Source organism: Podarcis gaigeae (genome assembly GCF_964106915.1).
Source record: "Podarcis gaigeae genome assembly, chromosome: 2".
NCBI lineage: Eukaryota > Metazoa > Chordata > Lepidosauria > Squamata > Lacertidae > Podarcis > Podarcis gaigeae.
The window spans coordinates 50,114,607-50,134,682 of record NC_139679.1 but is presented as its reverse complement, the minus strand read 5'-3'; the positions used below and the strand labels follow the sequence as shown (position 1 = coordinate 50,134,682).

Genomic DNA, 20,076 nt, shown 5'->3' with positions numbered 1-20,076 from the left:
CACTCGTCTCTAAATCATTCCTGATAGATGACTGCCGAGCCCAGCCTTGAAGGACATTTCCAGGAATGGCAGCTTGGATATTTGCTCAAGCAGGTAGCAACTGAAGGAACAAATGCTGCAAATCATGTTATTTAAAATTAAAACATTCTGTAATAACATGGCTTTGTGGAAGACTTTAAAATAATTATTATCTCTGTTAAAAACAAAACAGGAGCAGTAAACCATGTGTGTGAAATAGAAAGATGGATAAGTGCGGAAAGAGAAGGGGCCTTTCAGGAACACTAACTTTTAATTAATGTGCCCTGTTTTCTATAACATTTCCCACTCGTGTATTTCCATCATTCAGTCTGATACTCCCAATTATGGCTGCATGTAACTGCATGCAACAGGCATAGCCTCACTCATATGCTCATGATCACAAGGATAAATTTAAGTGTGGACCAGGCAAAAAACAAGCATCTCATTTGCCACTGATGTATACTCTTCAAGGAACAATAGACAATCCAAGTTGTATGTTGAGTATACCTGTATGAAGCATACCTTAATAGATGGTTACAATTCATACTTTACATTCTTAATTGAAACATCCCCTTTAAAAATGCAGTATATTAAGTGGCCCACAGATACAATGCATAGTAATTTTAACAGCACTTTCCCCCCAACCATTGCAATGCAAAGCCTTACCACCATGGGTTTGGGAATCCTTTTACCACTGGTGCACACCCACATTTTCCCCAATGAGATACATCTGGAATTTTGTGTAGCCTGCTTCCATGTAAGTAAGAGAAAGAGATAAGCTATTTTGAGCTCTTTTAAGGATTTACAGTGCAAGGATTTACAGTACAGTTTACTCAGAAGTAAATTCTACTGTAGTCAATGGGGCCAACTTCCCAATAATCTGGGAGTAAGGCACATTAGATTCAATGAGACTCTCTTCTGAGTATAGACCTGTATGGGATTGTGTTGTAAGAAAGTGCTGTAGGATTCCAGTCTAATTCAATCAAGGTAAAATCAAATTCCTAATAATATTCCTTAATATTTAAAGCATTACACATGGAAGTGCCTGCAAAATAAGTGTTGTGACTGAGGAGATAGAAGTAGAATTGCTGGTTTTCTAAATAAATCATAGTACCTGTTGTTTATTGCAGGCGGAACTTCTACCGCACTGGCCAAGATCTCAACAACTGCAGCACTTGCCAGAACACAGCATGTATCATTTACAGGTAGGTAAAGGTAAAGGATGCCTGGACAGTTAAATCCAGTCAAAGGTGACAATGGGGTGCAGCGCTCTTCTTGCTTTTCAGGATGAGGGAGCCAGCATTTGTTTGCAGACAGCTTTCTGGGTCATTTGGGAATATGTGTCTGATTCTAAGAGATGCAAAACACATTGTTTAAAAATTAGCATGTGTTTGTAAGTACAACTGGTATAGCCAAATATTTATTTCAGCTATACGTCTAGGCAGCGGCATAGCTAGCCGTCGGGTGTCTGATGCGGGGGCGTGCCCATGGGTGCAGGGGGCGGCGGCAGTGGCGTAGCGTGGGTTGTCAGCACCCGGGGCAAGGCAAGTAATTGCGCCCCGTAACCCGTGGATTTGCGCCCCCTAACCCGTGGATTTGCGCCCCCTAACCCTACCCCCCAGATGTTGCGCCCGGTGCGGCCGGGCCCCCCTGCACCCCCACGCTACGCCACTGGGCGGCGGGCCTCTTCAGCGCTTGGAGCCTCTGCACTGCCTCCCCCTCAGCTGTAGGGGGGCTGAGGGAGAGACAGTAGGCAGACTAAGTCCCACGCTGCCGTATCAGGCAGCACGGAACCTGCAGGCACCTAAGCCACCACATCACTCCTAAAAAGTTTCATGAGCCCATTTTTTTTTTGTAAAAAAACCCCTCATTTGTCATCCTCCCCAGTAATGACACCCAAGATGGACAGCACCCCCCGCACCCCCCTTCCTCCACCACTGCATTTAGGTCTGTTCAGAAATTACACTGAACACAGGCACAGTCTGTACAAGCCTGTGTGAAAGAGTGTTCACTTGTTGATTTCTACAGCTCATTTACTGTGTACACAGTCTGTACAGTTGTTGAATATTATATGTGAATAAATCTTTCAGTGTCCAGCCCAACTGATGTACATGTGGGTACAGATTGTACATTTGTTGAATGTAACATGTGAACACGTTACAGATACAATCCTTCAGTTTCGCAAGTGTTCCATTGGCTTCTTCTTAAGACTCAGATAATGATTTAATATTCCATTCAGCAGATGAAGACAGGATGCTACTATTTCGTTGTCCTCAGTGTCAGGAGTGCACATGTGAAGGCTGAATGCCCAGAAGATTTCCAAAGAGAATTAGCTAGTTTTCAAGCCTTCTCTCTAACATGGGTTTTTCATGTGAAGTCAATTAATCTATAAAATGTCTGAGGCCCACTTGTACATTGTGCCTCATGTCAGTTCTTTGAGAACTCAAATGAGAAATTGCTGAAATATGTAATGTATTGTTAAAACAAGTTTCCATGCCAGAAGACTGGAAGCTGGCCAACATAATGCCAATATTAAGCAAAGAATCCAGGGGAGATCCAGGAAAGTGCTTTATAATGCTTGTCTTGGTTAAATTAGTGGAAAGCCTTCCTGAGGCTAGAATAATTCAACATGATGAGGTTTTAAAGCCTAGCGGTGGGAACTGCTGTATTTTTTTATTGTAAAGCTTACCACTATAGAAATAATAAATGGCATGAGGAGATCTACATGGCTTCAGAAAACAGAAGCCTTGCTTCCCCTTAATTGCAGCTGTCAATGCAAGCATTTAAACAGATGTTATCTACTAGGTGCTATATATTTGGATTTTATTAAAAAAAAAAAAACCTGCACAAAGATATTTAGCAACCATGGGATAAAATGACATCCTCTCCTAGATCATTACAGGTTATAAATTAAAAGAGAGGAAGCAAATATGCAAATACAGTGACAGTTTTCTGGCTTGACACAGTTGGAAGGAGTGCTGGACTATGCGGAATTTTGGTGTCATCTAGCAAAAGCGCAGCTACACTATTGGTTTAATTTTATGTTTTCTGCTTTGCTTTGGTAATTATCCCTTGCTTCATTTTCAATATCTCCATACTCTAATTTGCATACATCTGTTTTGAATTTTATGAATAAAAAATAAATTAGCTTGTAAAGTCCCGTACAACACTGGCACCCAGCAGAGACAGGCAAGTGCACAGACGGCTCACCAAGTAAGATTCCAGTCACCAATATCCTCTTCTTTAAAAAAAATTACAATTTTACTAGAACAATTTTACAACAGCTTATTTCTAAACCAGCTTTCCTGATATACATATTTATGCATGAAAAGCAAGAGCCATCACTTAAACTGCAGAACTGAGTCACTCATTCACCTCAGTGTGTCTGACGATGGAACTGCTTTGAGGTTTTTCCTACAATAGATATAAATTTTATGAAATTAAAATATAAACTTTCCCTTTAGCAAAATGACTGATGTTACAGCTCCACAAAGCAGTTCTTGTGGCTGGCCTACACTAAGGTGAAATACATCAATGGAGAACAAAAACTGCTGTGATGCCAGCATGGTGGTTGTGCTGCAAAGTGAATCAGAAGCCAAGGTAGAGGCCCCTTGTAATCTAAGTTTCTCCAGAAGCCTCTAACCCCTGCTTATGGAAAAAAGCTACTTTATGCATAGTTAAATTTATCTCAATCATCTGATACTTAAATTACTTGCAGAAACAAGCTACCTGAACAAATAAATCACTGAAATCCAAAGAAGACCAAACATATAAGCTTATCAATTTTTGAGAGACCAAACATATAAGCTTATCAATTTTTGAGAGAAAATGTTCTGCATTAGGAAACAGGATAGATCAATAATCTTGCATGTTCACATTCATTCTGAAGCCTCACATTATTTAATGTACACAATAAAGTCAACTGCTTGTCTGCCAGTTTATGGAAGAAGCCTAAGCACCAAAGTACTTTTGTGACATCTACCATGAAAGCTTTAGTTCCTATCTCTTAATATAATATAAAGACTTAGTTTAACTTAGAACAACTTGTCCGGTTTATTATTCAGTGAATGTCAGCTTCAAAATTATAGGACCAGGTATCCTATAACCAAAGGAACTGTGTTGATTCTCTGAACTTTACCACATACAGGGCATCAAAATCATGGCAGATATATGCACATGTTGAGAGGCAGTATGCTTCTAAACACTGGTACAAACTGCTGGAGAGAACTATTTTCTTCATGTCCTGCTTGTGAGCTTCCCAAAGGTATCTAGGACATAGAACCATAAGGTTCCAACTACAACTACAACTCTCTTGAGTTTTGTTGCTTGCTTCAGATTCTAGGAGTTAAGTCTTAAGGTTCATCTCTTTTGACCAGCTCATGTGACTGCCAACTATCTGCCCCACTGTGCAAATTCTGCCAAAATTCAATAACCTTGATAACCCACACTTTTTCTGTCCTAGCCTTCCTTTCCCTGCTGTGCAGCCACTCCTCATCTGGTTAAATCTCCCCTTGCCTACAATTTCTATGATAGATAATGCCATATTTTTGTTGTTTTTATGTCTAATTTATGTATTTATTTCTAACTTATGCATATGCCACTGTTAAAAATAAATGCCTGCAACATTCATGTAACAACATTCTATACGGAACTCACTATTGCAATGGGAAAGTGATTACAGTATTTCACAATAGATGAAATATTGCTGTCTGAGTACTTGGAAAAGGCAGAGAATTGTGTCGCTCATTACTGTAAAACGAACTGGTCATATCCCTGCCCTACATCATGTGAAGCATCTACTTCTATCTGCAGTACTGGGGAGATGTGTTCCCCTTTGTAACAAGATGGGATATTTGGCTACTAATTGAACTCATGGACCTTTTCAGTCCCACTCAACTCTACCTAACAGATCCATTTACTCCTTTCAACTGTGTTAGAATGGTGGGTTGGGAAAGAGGGAAGGATCTGGGTTTTATTTTATTTTAAATTTAAGTTGCATATTGTGCAGTGAGATCTTCAATTATGCTTAATTTTATATTTTTTATTACTGAAAGTTAGCCCAACATTTTCTTTGTTAATTTTATCTTCTAGTACCATACAAAAATATTCTAGGGCATAAACCAACTTTAATCAAAGTAGTTACTTCACATCTGAGACTCCCTGTGATTTTAATTATCTTGAGGCCATTTAGGTCACTTTTAAATTATACATTGCCATTGAGGGAGGTTTACATGCTACCAAATAACTGTTATCACAATTTCATGTAACTAACCTTAACAGATGAAACTGCTAGCCTCAGTCTACAAACAGTAAGCAAAACATGGATCACTGCCTCTTATATGCTTTGGAAGCAAACATTCCAAAATCAGGATCAAGCTGGGAGGTTCTTAAAGGCAATGGTCCATAGTGGATGCTGACTAACTGAATGTGTGACTTTACCCTTAATCAATTTGCTTATTAAGTATACAATGAATAAACATATCTAATAGGAAATTTTAATAAGTACACTGCAAGTTTGATTAGTCACCTACAGTTAAGCCAAACTAGCTAAAGGAAATTATATACTGAAATTATTTGTTTATGGAAGGTGATGAACATGCTGTGAGGTTCCTTCTCCAACCTTATACTAAAGGTAAAGGGACCCCTGACCGTTAGGTCCAGTTGCAGACGACTCTGGGGTTGTGGCACTCATCTCGCTTTATTGGCCAAGGGAGCCGGCGTACAGCTTCCGGGTCATGTGGCCAGCATGACTAAGCCACTTCTGGCAAACCAGAGCAGCGCATGGAAACGCCGTTTGCACGTCGAAGTCCCCAAGACACCCCCCCAAAGAAAAACACAACTGACACTTAATTTTTGTTTAAGGTTTTTGGCATAATTTTGGCCACAACTTTATTCAAATTACAGCAATGTGAGTGGTTGCTTAGGCATTGGTAGCACTAACTGACCCCGCCCGGGGACAGCTCTGACATTTGCACCCCCCGCGAAGTCAGCAAGGGTAAGTCACCTGGGGAGAGTGACGGGACTAGGAACCATGCCTCACCTCTCCCCAGAATGCTCCCAGGGGCTTGCATGGTCTTAGCCCCTTGCCAGGGGGTTTCGGACCAAAGCATGGGGAGCCCCTGGGTTCCTTTAACAGAAAACCCTTGAAGCAGCAGCAGCATTTTGGAGGGGCAGGCACAGCCGAATCCATACCCCTCCACCAACCAATTCCAAGACCAATGCCTAACCGCAAACCTTACAACTTGTGACGATTTGCTATGCAGTAGGCAAAAACCAAGTGGTACATACTAATCAGCCAAATGGACAAAATTCCTACCAGGCCCCTGTCCCAAAGCAGACGACCCCATGACAGGCATAGCAAGGTCAAGCAAACAGCCTAAAATTAGGGAAGGGAGGGCGGGTGATCCGAAGTAAGCAGCGAAAAGAGGAAGTTCCTCGCTGCGAGCATTGTATTTAACAAATAGGGCTGTCAATCAACAAATGGCAACATCTAGATTCCCCCAGTAACAGCCCGCCCCTGCTTAAAGGATGGCCAAACCATTTGCCTAGTAACAGTGAGGTGTCTTGTCAGCCCTGCCCGCAACCTGTGCTCTCCATGAGGGAGAACACACTTTACCTTCCTGCCGGAGCGGTACCTATTTATCGACTTGCACTTTGATGTGCTTTCGAACTGCTAGGTTGGCAGCAGCAGGGACCGAGCAATGGGAGCTCACCCTGTTGCGGGGATTCGAACTGCCAACCTTCTTAAGCACACAAAAACCCATCCAGTACAAACAACAAAACTACCTAGAGATGTGATATAGAATCCTTACATTTTGAGAGAAATCAGGGCATTTGTTCAAATCAGTTACTGAACTACATAGAGAAGGCTTCCTGCTTCAGACCTTCACTGTCTGTGACTTGGAGGTTGATAGTGACAGCCATGGAGTAGGGTGTGGGACGCTTAACATGCTCATCCCCTGCTCTTCCCACTCTCATGGATGTTTTACAGGCAAAACACCTGACTGGGGTGTCAGTGATCATTCCAGGTTCAATCCCAGGTAATTCCATTTAAATAAGTTCTCAGGTAGCAAGGCTGGAACAGATGCCCTGTCTGAGATTCTGAAAGGCTACTGCAAGTCTGAGTAGTCAGCACTGAACTAGTGGGCCAATGATCATAGGTCTTCTTAAAGGAATTAAACAATCTTCATTTAAGTCTTCAGAACTCTCAAGAGTTGTGTTTCATCTTCACAACTTTTCTTTATAAAATCAATAAAAAATATTTTTTTAAAGAGCTGTGCTTCAATACATATATTGTAGACTGCAGTGCTATGCACTCTTCACTGAGAGTAAGCAAAACAGAATGAGAATTAGTCTTGAGTAAACATGCACAGAAATGCACTGCAGGTTAAAAAAAAACAAGAAGCAAAACATTACAAAAATCTTATTACATATCCCTGCATTATTTAACTCCGATTGATACTAACATGCTTCATCCAGCGAAATTCTCTGTGTACCACTTTGAAATTACAAGGGTCAACGTTTCCATAGAAACAAAAACGGAGTATAGTTTTCTCTTGAATCACATTAATGAGAGAGGAAAGAATATACCCTTAAGACTTGCAATTATGCTTACTATAAACATAAGGGAGAATTTGCCATCTAATTATCTCAGCTTCAGAGGGGTAGCAAGTATGAATTGTTAAGGATACTAAATGTAAGATCTGAAGGAAGCTAAAAAAAGTTGGCTTGGGCATATTTTTAATTAAGAAATTTTAATTTTTGTGTATTTTATAGTCAGCTGGGTTCAAACTACACTAACTGAATAAACATACTGATGGAAGAGGTCACTATTTAAGATGAAAGAAAATGCAAACAGAAAAGCAGATAGTGTGGTTTCTCCCCCCCCCCCAGAGATTAAGAGTAAAATTTTAATTACCTCAAGGTGAAAAACTAGGGCAGTGTTTCCCAAATTTCTGAGAGCTAAGGCACATTTTTGTTCTGAAATGAATTGTGAGCTCACTTTTCTGTTGCACCACAAAAGTGAAATAGTGTAAGTAGTGAAATAGTAAAAATTGTTCACCTTCAAGATAATAACATAAAAAGAGTCCTGCTGCATCAGACCAAAGGTCAATTCAGCATCCTATTTCTTACTGTGGCCAATGAAAATGTCTATGAGAAACCCACAAGCAGGGCATGAGGTTCAATAGGCCACTGCCACTTTTGTTTTCCCAACAACTGGCATTCATGGTGCCAGTAGCTTGCCTCAGACAGAATGTCAACTCTTCAATTCAAAGTGAAGGAAAAAGGTCCTGTGAACCAAACATCATTTTATCTTGTACCATCTGAAGTGCCTACATCCGGCAGAATCATCAAGATTGCTTCTTCCACTATAGTTTTAGCAGTTCCAGGTTACAAATTTATTATACATTTGACAATTTGTACTCATTACATCCTTCTATCACATGAGAATGTGCTGTGGTGAGCTGCAGCTGGCCCTGATTTCCTGCAGGATTTATTTTATTTTATTTTATTTTTGAGGGGGTGGGATATTTGTGTTAAAATAAATGCATGCGTTTACTTCAGTGAATGCCATGGGTTCCTGTTAAAATAGAGCCAAATCTTAAATGGAAATCCTGTACTATGATGTTACTCTTCACAATTGCACTGCAGTGTTTAGTTTTCTTGCACAGTCCTGCAAAGTGCAACCTAGGCTGCAATCCTAACTCCACTTATCTGGGGATAAGCCCCACTGAATTCAATAGGACTTACTTTCGAGTTGACATGGTAGATTGTCATGAATCTGTTCATGCCACATAACGAAGTTGCTTCTATTCATAGGTGCTGAGGGAGTAAAAATGATACAGGTGGAACAGGTGAACTGTAACTGTCATGCTGCACTATCACATTATCATATGCTAAATCTGATCAGGAAGGCTGCAATCATGAGTCTGAATAGCTTCTTATCTGTGCCTAGTGGCATGGTCCATTTGTATTCTGGTTATAGACTGTTGCTCACATACAACCTGAGGCTAAATAGCAACTTGAAATCAGAGTACTGGTCTAGTGATTTCAACAAAAGATTCCTGCATTGCAGGGGGTTGGACCAGATGACCCTTGTGGTCCCTTCCAACTCTACTATTCTATGATTATAAGCAGCTAAGAAAGCAGAAAATGCAAAACAATACATTTTAACACTGTAAGAAACATTGCTTTGAATCATCTGCTAACTGGTCTGAAAGAGATCTGGGGCACTTAAATAACCTGTCTTATGCTGTGATATAAACCAGTTAGAAATGTTTTCTATGAGAGACAGGTAAGCAACAACACATGCCAGTCAGGAAGCAGGAAAACACTAAGATATTTTGCTTATGTGTATGCATATTTCCCAAAAGATAAGTGGATGGATCATAATGTGTTTTGAAAATGTTGCCTCTTTAGGCATTTTGTAAAACTTTTTCCTAAGATGATACGGACAGATGGTGTGTGTAGCTTGTTCCCATCTGAAGAGCGAGCAACAGTGGAGACCTCTGTAATCTAAATAATCCTTATAAAAATCCTTTTTATCGTGTTATTACTACATTTAGAATTGAACTACTGGAATCAGAATTAAAAGCTTGTTCCTGAACCAAGTATGCTGGTGATCCCACACAACTTATCTCTTTCTGAAGATTACTCGTACCCTTAGCAAGTGATAAATACTTATTATTGATAGCCATCTGGTCAAACATTGATGATCTACCGGGCAATCTAGCACAAAATTTCTGAATTTCAAATGCAAAGCAAGTATGGCATTTAATCGCTTTAACTTTTATCTGTGATCTCTTTTGAGCTGTTGCACTGGATGAGGGAACTGTTTGTGACACACCCTCACAGAGAGAATATAGTAAAAATTCATTATTCCAAAAGGCTCTTATGAACTATCAACATTTAATATCAATATTACACGGTCAAGAAAGCTACCATTAATGTGTGAACATGTATCATATTTATTATTCCATAGCAAAGTAACCCTTGTCAGCGAAAATGCTCATTAAAAGTCTACCTTTCCCACCATTTGCCCCATTCTCTCCAGTTCATCAGTAGCACACTTTCAGGGATATCTAACTCACACCCAGGGTGCACCTATAATTTCCCACTAAAAATAAACTGATGGTGAAGGAGGCCTTTTTTAGAAGTGTTTTGGGCTGTACTAGAAATACCAAAATACTTCCATACCCATTCTGCTCTAGATGGTCTTGCCTCATTAATACCCTGATCCACAGCAATCTCCATCATTTGAGTGACATGCAAGCAAGATGGTGAAAGCAGGCTCAGGGGACTGCTCAAACCAGCTTCATGACAGAGCAATTTCAGGACCCTAGACAGCACCAAAGGTTCTTTAGACTGTACTCAACACTAATGTCTCATAACCAATGTAACTGATCTGTAGAAAAGACTGTACCAACTTGAAAAAAAGATACAAGACATGTACTTTTGAAGTCCAATAAAATCTTTTATAAATAATAACAAACAAAAAACAAAAACAAGAGTTCAAGACCACAAACAGCCCCTAAGGGCAGGAAAGAATAGAGTTGCCTCAGCCCTGGCTTGTTGCAGCTGCCAGAGTTCTGTAGTTTGGTCTGGAGAATCCAGACCCTACTAATTAAAGGGCCTTTGGTGCTGCCACTGGCTTCTTCCTAGACAACAGGGTCTTTATCCTCAGAGGAGACAGTGATCGATTCGTCAAAGATCAAATGCTAAGGGATTTTGGAGCTACACACAGAATCTCATGTCAATGTGTTTACTCAGGATGAGATAGTTAATGGGTCCATATCGGCTCAGGAACACTAAGTCTGAGGGCTCCAGGGCCATAGCAGATAGAATATCCCCCCCCCAAAAAAAAACCTGCTCATTTTTTATGAGGTAAGAATAATTAGAAAGACTTGGACTGTTCTACATCTAGCCAGATAGAAAATAACTGAACCACGACTCTCATCAGAACCTTTTTCTAGGAGGGTTGTCAAACAAATAAGATCATATGTTTTTCAGCTGATTGCATCTAAATATATTTGCATGTAAACAAAGGCTAACCAGAAGTGCCTTTTGAGATACTGAAGGAAATTCAAGATAACTTAATGAACAACTGCTGCCACATTATTAAAAGGAAAGTCATCTTTCTTATTTTCTGTTTCATTGCCTATTACAGCAAGACACCACAGTCAAATAGCCTTTAAAAAAATAAACAAATGGGTCTTTAAATCACAGCTCCACTGATTAAATTTGGCCTGACCAATTAAAATTGGCCCTTTTCAATAAATCAGCTAACACTTTAACTGATTAATCTTCCAATTAAAATTTGCACCTCACATTTCTAGGTCTGCAGGTCATTTTAACTTAGTTCCTTTGTAAGCAACACAAAGCAGTCACTGGGTGCGGGATAAATGAACAGTGGGAAGAAGAGCTAGAGACAAACCGAGTCAAACTAGTGTTAGGATGTACAGGTGCTTTAATAACAGCAACTCTTTTAAATTAGCAGAAATTGCATAATACCTTTTTATTCATGTGGGTGGCATATTCTAAGCTTTATTCTCATAGGAATATGGCAGCAGCCCTGCTGGATCTGATCAAATGTTCAACTAGTCCAATTTAATATTCTACACAGGGCCAACCAAATGCCTCTGGGAAGTTCCCAGTAACTGGTACTTTCTGAAACCTCAAAACTGCACAGTCATTGTAGTAGCCATCATAGATTTATCCTCAATGATATTTTAAGTCATATTGTTGTATTGCATATTATGTGAAATCCCTAATCGAGAAATCAATTGTATTTCTCTTCCTTAATATTACCGAGCAGAACCTCAGCATGATATGGTAAAAACAGAAAAACCCCTATCACTTCACTCAGGGATTTCTGATTTCCACCAAGTTCTCCCCTCACCCCATCTGTGAGAGGGTTGTCCAACCACAAGGGATGACTTCTTGGTAGGTGGGAAAGCCCAATTCCCAATGGAATTCTGACAATGGTTCTCTGGATACACACCATAATGTGATGGAAACACTAAGCATTTTCCCTTTTGTTGCTGAATGTTTCTATAAGCTAAACATTAGCCCTAAATCCAGAATTCAACCACCTACAAGTTTACAAATTAAAATGGGTAGAAGATAATGGCAACACACTGGAATAGGTAATTGGATAACAAGCAGAAAGTCACTCTGTGGCATACTTATCAGCTGTAAGTCAGACAACTCGTCACAGCCTGAGCCCTGCATATCTCAGATCTACCCATTAGTTGGGCTTCAGTGAAGCTTTTTTCCAGTTATTTGATACCTTAAACAATGAGGCAGCAGGTTTTTATTTTATTTTTTAAACATTTTCAGTATGTTTTCATTTGTTTGTAATACAGTGGTAGCTTGGGTTAAGTACTTAATTCGTTCCGGAGGGCCATACTTAACCTGAAACTGTTCTTAACCTGAAGCACCACTTTAGCTAATGGAGCCTCCTGCTGCTGCCGCGCCGCCGGAGCACAATTTCTGTTCTCATCCTGAAGCAAAGTTCTTAACCTTCTCGGTAGTGGCGCCCTCCCTTTGGAACGCCCTCCCACCAGATGTCAAAGAGAACAACTACCAGACTTTTAGAAGACATCTGAAGCCAGCCCTGCTTAGGGAAGCCTTTAATGTTTGATGGACTACTGTATTTTAATATTCTTTTGGAAGCCGCTCAGAGTGGCTGGGGAAGCCCAGCCAGATGGGCGGGGTATAAATAATAATAAATTATTATTATTATTATTATTATTATTATTATTATTATTATTATTATTATTATCCTGAAGCAATATTTCTGGGTTAGCGGAGTCTGTAACCTGAAGCGTATGTAACCTGAAGCGTGTGTAACCTGATGTACCACTGTATTGATAAACGGCTGGACATTCCAACATACCCTAGAAGTATATAACAGCAAAAAATGCAACAAGTTGAAATGGATAAAGCAATTCTCAAAAGAGAAATCAGATACAGCCCAAAGGTCACTTCATCCTTCTGGGAAAGCCTGTAAAATTTAAAAAAACAAAAACGTTTTAAGCATCCAGTTCACCGTCTACAATGTTGCAGCCTGTGTAACTTCAAAGGGCTGTGTGTTCCACAAAGTGCGTGCTAGGCAGGACCTAGTTTGGGCCACCACGTATGTGACAACAAAAGGAAAGGTTCACACAGATGACCAAGGTGCAGGGATATAGGGGGAGGCTTCAGAAAGTTATTTAGGGGTTTACACACTAACAGTAAAAACTTAAAATTTAACCCAGTAAGCCTATTGGCTGTTTTAGTACTTGCTACTTATAAAAACCACAGGCGGCAAGTCCCATCTTCAGAAAATAAATAAATCCCAACCCCTCCACCCTTTTTGTCATATAGAAGGCAAAGTCTTTTCTTAGGGTTAGGCCTGCTACAACACAAATACACCCTTGCTTCTTGCTTCAGAATTATTAAATCTTGATAGATCAACTTAAAATTCACATGATTAATGAATAATCAGAAAGGGCCTGTAGCTTGATGACAAAGAACCTATTCTTAATGTAGAAGGCTCCATGTTCATTCCCTGACATTTCCAGGTAGAATTGGAAGAGACTGTTGTTACTCGGTTTAAGGCAGCTTTCTATGTTCGTATGACTAAATTTTAAATTAAATTGCTTTTATTGATTTGTTTATTATTACTATTAATATGAAATTATTATTACTATTAATCTGAAATCAAGCAAATGGAGGGAGGCCTTTTTTTTAAAGAAAGAAAGAAAAGAAAGACCTAATTTTAAAAACACACACACACAAAGTGGTTAAATTTTGACATCCTGTTTGATTACAGTCTGAGCTATCTGGAAACATGTAAAGTATTTAAACATGTAAAGCATTTAAATAATGTACTGCTATCTTAAATACATTTAATTGATTTGTATTTTACCACAACACTCTGACCGCTCCCTTTCCAATTCAATAAAAATATTTTTATTAGATATTTTTACACCATTTAATAGGAATGAATAAAGTATGTAGAAGAGAAATGGCAAGATATTTATTTTTACATCCTTCTCATAAGTTTTACTGCATAATTATTTGCCTACTTGAAACTGACAGCTTTGGCCATCTGTCAGATTAACTAAAGCAGTTTTAAGCACACCGGAAAGCAATCAGAAAAGCAAAATCTTTGCCTCAACTGCTATTGGAATGAAATATTTTAAAAGAAAATAACCTCCAATTGCAATAATTTGAACCGGAACTCTTTTTTTAAGGTAATCTCTTCACATACAAATCAGATTTTACACAAACATGCATAGATCCAGAACCTTCATTACAAATATGGGAAGAAATTTCTATTTCAAATCTACCATGCCAGGTCAATTAGCTCAATAATTCAATTTCTAGACTGACTGACCATATGAATTGCAGTGTTTCAGGCAAAGTGTCAAATGTAATTGTTTCTTGAAATGCATACTTGAAAACTCCCTAACACATTTCTCTCCCTGTTTTCATTATGTAGTGTAGAATATGACTTCAGACAACAGGAAGGCAGGTTTCACCAGGTTCTGAAAACACTGGATGAAGTAGAAGAATGCCCTCCTGTAGTGGCTCTACAAAGGCAACCATCTGATCATCCAGTCACTGAGAAACAGGAAATAAGAAGAAAGTCAAAGAGAAAGAAATGCTTCTGGTGGATTTGAAAGCCTTAAGAACTGGGTATGGGTATGGGCTGGTCCAGCTGTATGGACTTCAAATATGAACAACCCCTCCTTCACATACTCTGATTTGTTCCTTCACTCCCTGGTTTGTGGCAAATGCAGTGTGCCGTGATGCTCATTCAGACAAACCATGGTCTGGATGCAACATCTGAACTGGGTCTAAATCACTAAGATCTGAAGGGGGAAGTGGTGCTTGTAAGTCAGGGCTGTGTCTACTTTAATATACATAAAAAGCTCAGTCTCAAAAAAGGCTGGAACAAGATAGTTAGAGATCCAGCTAAACTTGGTATTTCATTTTAAAATTCTGAAATGAATGGAACATTGGTTTTCTTTCTGAATCTGACACTCTTAGCAATTCCGTCACATGAATATAACTTGGGCATGATGGAATCATTTGGGTCCCCCATTCCTTGCTTTGGTTAGCTTGAATCAGAATTTCTGAAGCTGCCAGATTTTGGTTTTCAGATTTTATAGCTTATTTTCCCTGACAAACTCCTTTATAGCAACTCTGTATTAATTGTACCAAAGTGCACCTAACATCCTTCACATTGTAGAAAGGTGTTCCTTCTAAATAAAGCCTGGCACTCAGCATAAATGCTGATGTAGGGAAATGTTGAGAACCAGATTTTTCCAGATCTTTCATACAATAAAATATTCAACTATAATTCAGGAAAACACCCTGTGACTGTAATATTCCATTTTAATCACAGCACACAAATAAAATATTTTTTTAAAGCTCTGCACTACTCAAAGTAACTTTGAATTAGGGGGAAATTACTTCTTCTGAAACAACAAATGATGGCTTGGATCCTAAAAATAAGTTAAGGAAGTTTAGAGAAGGAAAATTTGCTGTCTCCTCCTCCTCTTCCCTGCACAGTTTCTCTGGATGTCTGGGGAACTCTCCTGAGCAATGGGGGATAGGCACAGGGGGCTGCTCAGAGAAAGGAGAAATGTCCAGAATTGGACATGCTCCCTTCCCCTGGGAAACCCTGAGCCCCCTACATAGTAGATCTGGAACCCCCTCTCTCTGGGAAGGCTTTTCAGGAGGTACAGCCATCTGCAGTAGGGGAGGCGGGAGTGAAGAACTTTTTGTCTATAATCTTCATTACACTGACTGATTGATCAAAGGATCCAGGCCAAAGCACTTCCTGTCCAAGGGACTTGTAGTTTAAACAAATAGATAAGACTTATCTTTGATAAGTCATGACGGCACAAAAGGTTAACTTAGGCAGAAATATTTATAACCTAGCCTATCTTAATGGGATTAGGCACACATAACATTGCACAGTGTTGGGTTGTAAATCAGTTCCTGAAAACATAGCTGTGTGGAACAGTGATAGAAGAAAAGAAAAACACTAAGGCATGTCCTCCCTTTTCTCCCTGTGTGGTTGCTCCTAGGTGCACATTCCTGGAGGCTGCTGGCACTGGCATGGAGACTCTCCATGTGCTTGGTCCAATCCATGTGGTAAGTGCCAATGTTATAGCTCCTGTCACCAGAGGGAAACATTTTTCAGTGGTTTCTAAAAAGAGCCGGAGTTCCTTGAATGCTGGGAGTCAGGAAAGGAACAGATCACTGGATACCTCTCTGTGAACTGCAGGATAGCTTCACATTGTTGATAACAGATAACGCTGCACATGACCAGCTAAGAGCTGGCAGAGGAGGATTTTTCATTTCCGTGGCTACAGAAGTAAGTTTCTGTGATGCTAAGAGAAACAAATGAGACCCAAATCAAGTTTTCTAAGATGTGTTTCTTAGATCACACCAAGATTTTAAAGCTAAAATGTTACCTTCCACCATTTGGGATAAACAATTCCGGAAGAATATTGAACCATCATTTAGCATGCCTGTCAGATATAAACTGAGAGCTTCATTTTAAAATGATAATGGACTTAAATGAATTACAAGCACCAAAATATATCAGTTATCTGCAGCCATGAGATCCATGTTACTGATGTGCCTTTAGTTTACCCACCCTTGTGTTGCAGCATCCTTTAAAGATGGACCACAGATGCCAAGTTCAGATGTTAACCTGAGCACGTTTTTCAACATTTCCACCACATCTCCCTTTATGGAAACACTGGAATGTGTTCTTCCATCCATCTATCCCACAGCATTACAGCAACATTCTGATATATGGACAACTAGTTGCAGGAACTTCCAGGATCTGCAGCAACCTATGTTCAAGGTCACAGACTGAGCATCCACAGCTGACCAGTTCACATGTTATTAATGTGAACACAGGTGTCCTGATCCAGCAGAGATAAGCAACATGCAGAAGAAAGTTCCACATCTGCATTCAATCACAGGCCTGGTCTTATCATTTGTCAGACTGAGACAGATGAGTTTGAGTGTCATGAAATAGCAGGAAATGGTTTGCTTATTCACAATTAATTTATTATTAGTATATTTTTACTTCCAAGTACAGTGGCCAGTTCTTGGGGGGGGGGGGTATGGCTCAGTGCCAAAATAACATGACTGGTTTAGGCACTATGCACCTTGGGGAGGGGAGGCGGTGCCACTTATAGCAGTTCAAACCCAGCACCTACAGTTATCCATGGGGTTGTACATGCTGAATGAAGTCAATGTACACAGCCTGTTGCAAATGTTTGGTGTCATGGGCTCTGAAATTGTCACCTTTTTCTGGAAGGGAGAGGCTCAGAATTCAGGCTTTACCTTTCCCCTGATATATGCTGTGTGAGCAGGTATTTCAACCATCTGTTAACAGTACAGACAGCATCATCACACCTTGCTTATGAGTTTCCAAAGGCACCTTGCTGGTCAAGCTGAAAGCAGAATCATAGAAAAGATTGCTTGGGTCTGATCCGCCAAGGCCCTTCTTCGGCTCTTGCTTTGAACATGTGTTATTTGGGCTTTAGGAGGAAATCTGCATCAGGAAAAGGATGGTGCTCACAAACACATACCCCACTTGTTATTTAGATTTTTGATGCAACATTACAAATAAGTAAAAATTATTGACAGTTCACACTATGCTCATATTTCAGCATTGAGAATTAGATTACATATATTTAAAAGTCTTTATTTTATTATTCCAGAAGGGTTTCCTTTGTATGTACCTGCAAGCTAGGGATAGCTTTCAGTAACACTAACTGTATACAGAAAATACATGATGTGCTGCCATTTTTTAAAAAAAAGTGAAATGAGGTACTTAAGTGAGAATGTTTGTAAAATACTGTATAGCACATATTACATATTCTTAAACTACTGTACTTGAAATTACTCTGTTTTACAGAGGAAAGTGAACTTTTGGAAGAAAAATTTAAGAATACCATAGTCAATCTTCTATGAACAGTATCTTAACTAAAGGTTTATGTACTCCTACAGTATAATAAATACCTATTCCTCCTACCCACAGTGACAACTCTTGGAAAATAAGCAGGCTCCAATACAGATTACTTTCCTGATAAAATGTATTAATCAAATATACTATTTTGTATATTTCTAGATTCTTTTATTGGCATAATATCTTTTGCAATAAATGGACATATTTTTTCTGTCTCCGGATTCTAACTTGATAGCAGAGTTTATGGTGACTGAAGGTAAGGCACTCACTCAAAACCGGCAAAACTCTTCTTTTCCAAATGCTCTTTCACCCACTTATTTATCAATTTTCCAAGGTCAGTTTTACAAAATCTGGTCAGGATTCAGCTCCATGTTGAACATGACACACCTTTTTTTTTTTTAGCTGTGCTTCGGATGAGCTTTCATACATTTTCAAATGCAGTAAGCATCACAACATCATTGCCATTTGGCCACCTGCCTACAGATATATCTTATGTTTCATGCTTTTCTTCACAATCAGTTAAATAGCCATCTGGATGGAGCTGTTTTGATGGCGGATTGCTTTAATCATGTTTCCTACAAGTTTCTTGAGTATGCGAAGTAAAGCAAATAGACCTACCAGACTGGCTACTTTCTATGAAAAGAACTCTTTCACAACAAAGGAAAACATGGCAAAAGAAAACACCAAGAGATTCAGTTACCACACAATATGCACTGTAATGAATTGAACAGAATGTTTTAAATAGAAATACAAAATATATTCCTAGTCTCACAGCTGATGTTATTAGTCAGCATTAGAAACTGAACTTCACCTTCCCCCCCATTTTTAAAAAACAACAAAGCACTTTACAACCTCCTCCCTCCCCGCCTACTGAACCTGTAAGGTATAACATACAGGGCCACAGCATGAGTAATGGTGCTGTAGAGTGCCTAGTCCAGGGATGGGGGCACCTCTGATCCTCCAAATGTTATTGGACTACAATTTCCATGATCCATGGCCTCCAGCTGGAACAGACGGTAGCTGATGTCCCACCACATTTGGAGGGCCACAGGTTTCCCATCAGTGGTTTAGTCACTGCCCAACAGAAACCTCTTTCCAGCATTCACTCAACAGCTACCTAGTTTATTAACATTGTCCTTGCTGTATAAAATCATGCATTCTCATTTTTTTAAAATCAGATTCATCATTTTCTCAAAAACACCAAAGCAACCTACCAAAGTTAATTAAATATATGAGTAAATATAAAGTAAGACAGACAGATAGATAGACAGACAGACAGATACAATATCAAACATGTCAACAGTTCTGCCTTTCAAAGGCTTTCAATCATGCGGTTAAAGGAGCGTGTGAGTCACAAATCTGAGTCATCTTTTTTGCAATAAAATAAAAAGTTAAGCCACAAGAAGCAAGAAAAGAGACAAACTCACAAGAAAGTATACTATAGCTGACTCCTCATTTTAAGATATGCTTAAAGTGTCTGTTCCTGCAATTAATTTGTCTCTTACTCTACCAACTTCAAGTTTCAGAGAGTTATATTAGCAGATTCTTAACTTTGGTTACTTTATAAAATCTGATAAGCAGCAGGGGTATACTTTTCCCCCTAGATACTTTGCAAATTGCTGGGTATCTCATGGCATCTCAATGCATAAAATAAGAAGAATCCTACTGCTCAGCACAGCTTATCTGTCAGCATTTAAAGCACAATTACCATTAGAATAAAGCAACTAAAATTAACACAATAGGGTTCCTTATTAATTTCCTTGCTTATCAAATCCTGTGAGTTTCATTATAATTGTCTCCATATCAAAACAACTTATTTTTGAAAGAGTCGCACCACTTGCAGATTTCTTTTCTGAGGTTTTGCCCTTCCTAGGCAGCCCCACTCACTGCCTAGGGTACCCGATTCTGGATATGCCTGTCATCAGAAGGCTATCCGCTTCCCTTTCTCAGGCAGATGCACATCAGCAGTAACTGTTTAACAGAAAGCATATGCAAGAGAAATTATGGGCAGTTCAAACCAAACCAACCCACCCGCTCAGACAGGAGTTCAGACAGGCCAGTGCTGCCCC

The 20,076-nt window shown here is 39.4% G+C and overlaps 2 protein-coding genes across 9 annotated transcripts in view; one reads left to right on the top strand and one right to left on the bottom strand.

Moving 5' to 3' along the window:
* INSYN2B (inhibitory synaptic factor family member 2B) overlaps positions 1-18,222 on the top strand; it is a 74,004-nt gene extending 55,782 nt beyond the window's left edge. Inside the window, exons 3-5 of one of the 2 annotated variants that reach the window (XM_083719317.1) lie at positions 1,149-1,223; positions 14,507-14,703; positions 16,104-18,222. In XM_083719317.1, coding sequence (XP_083575443.1) covers positions 1,149-1,223; positions 14,507-14,687 — 256 coding nt within the window. In that variant the 3' untranslated portion in view covers positions 14,688-14,703; positions 16,104-18,222. The remainder of the gene's footprint in view (positions 1-1,148; positions 1,224-14,506; positions 14,704-16,103) is intronic. The other variant, XM_083719316.1, reaches the window with a different exon arrangement.
* DOCK2 (dedicator of cytokinesis 2) overlaps positions 1-20,076 on the bottom strand; it is a 249,142-nt gene that overhangs the window by 145,798 nt on the left and 83,268 nt on the right. The window lies entirely within an intron of this gene.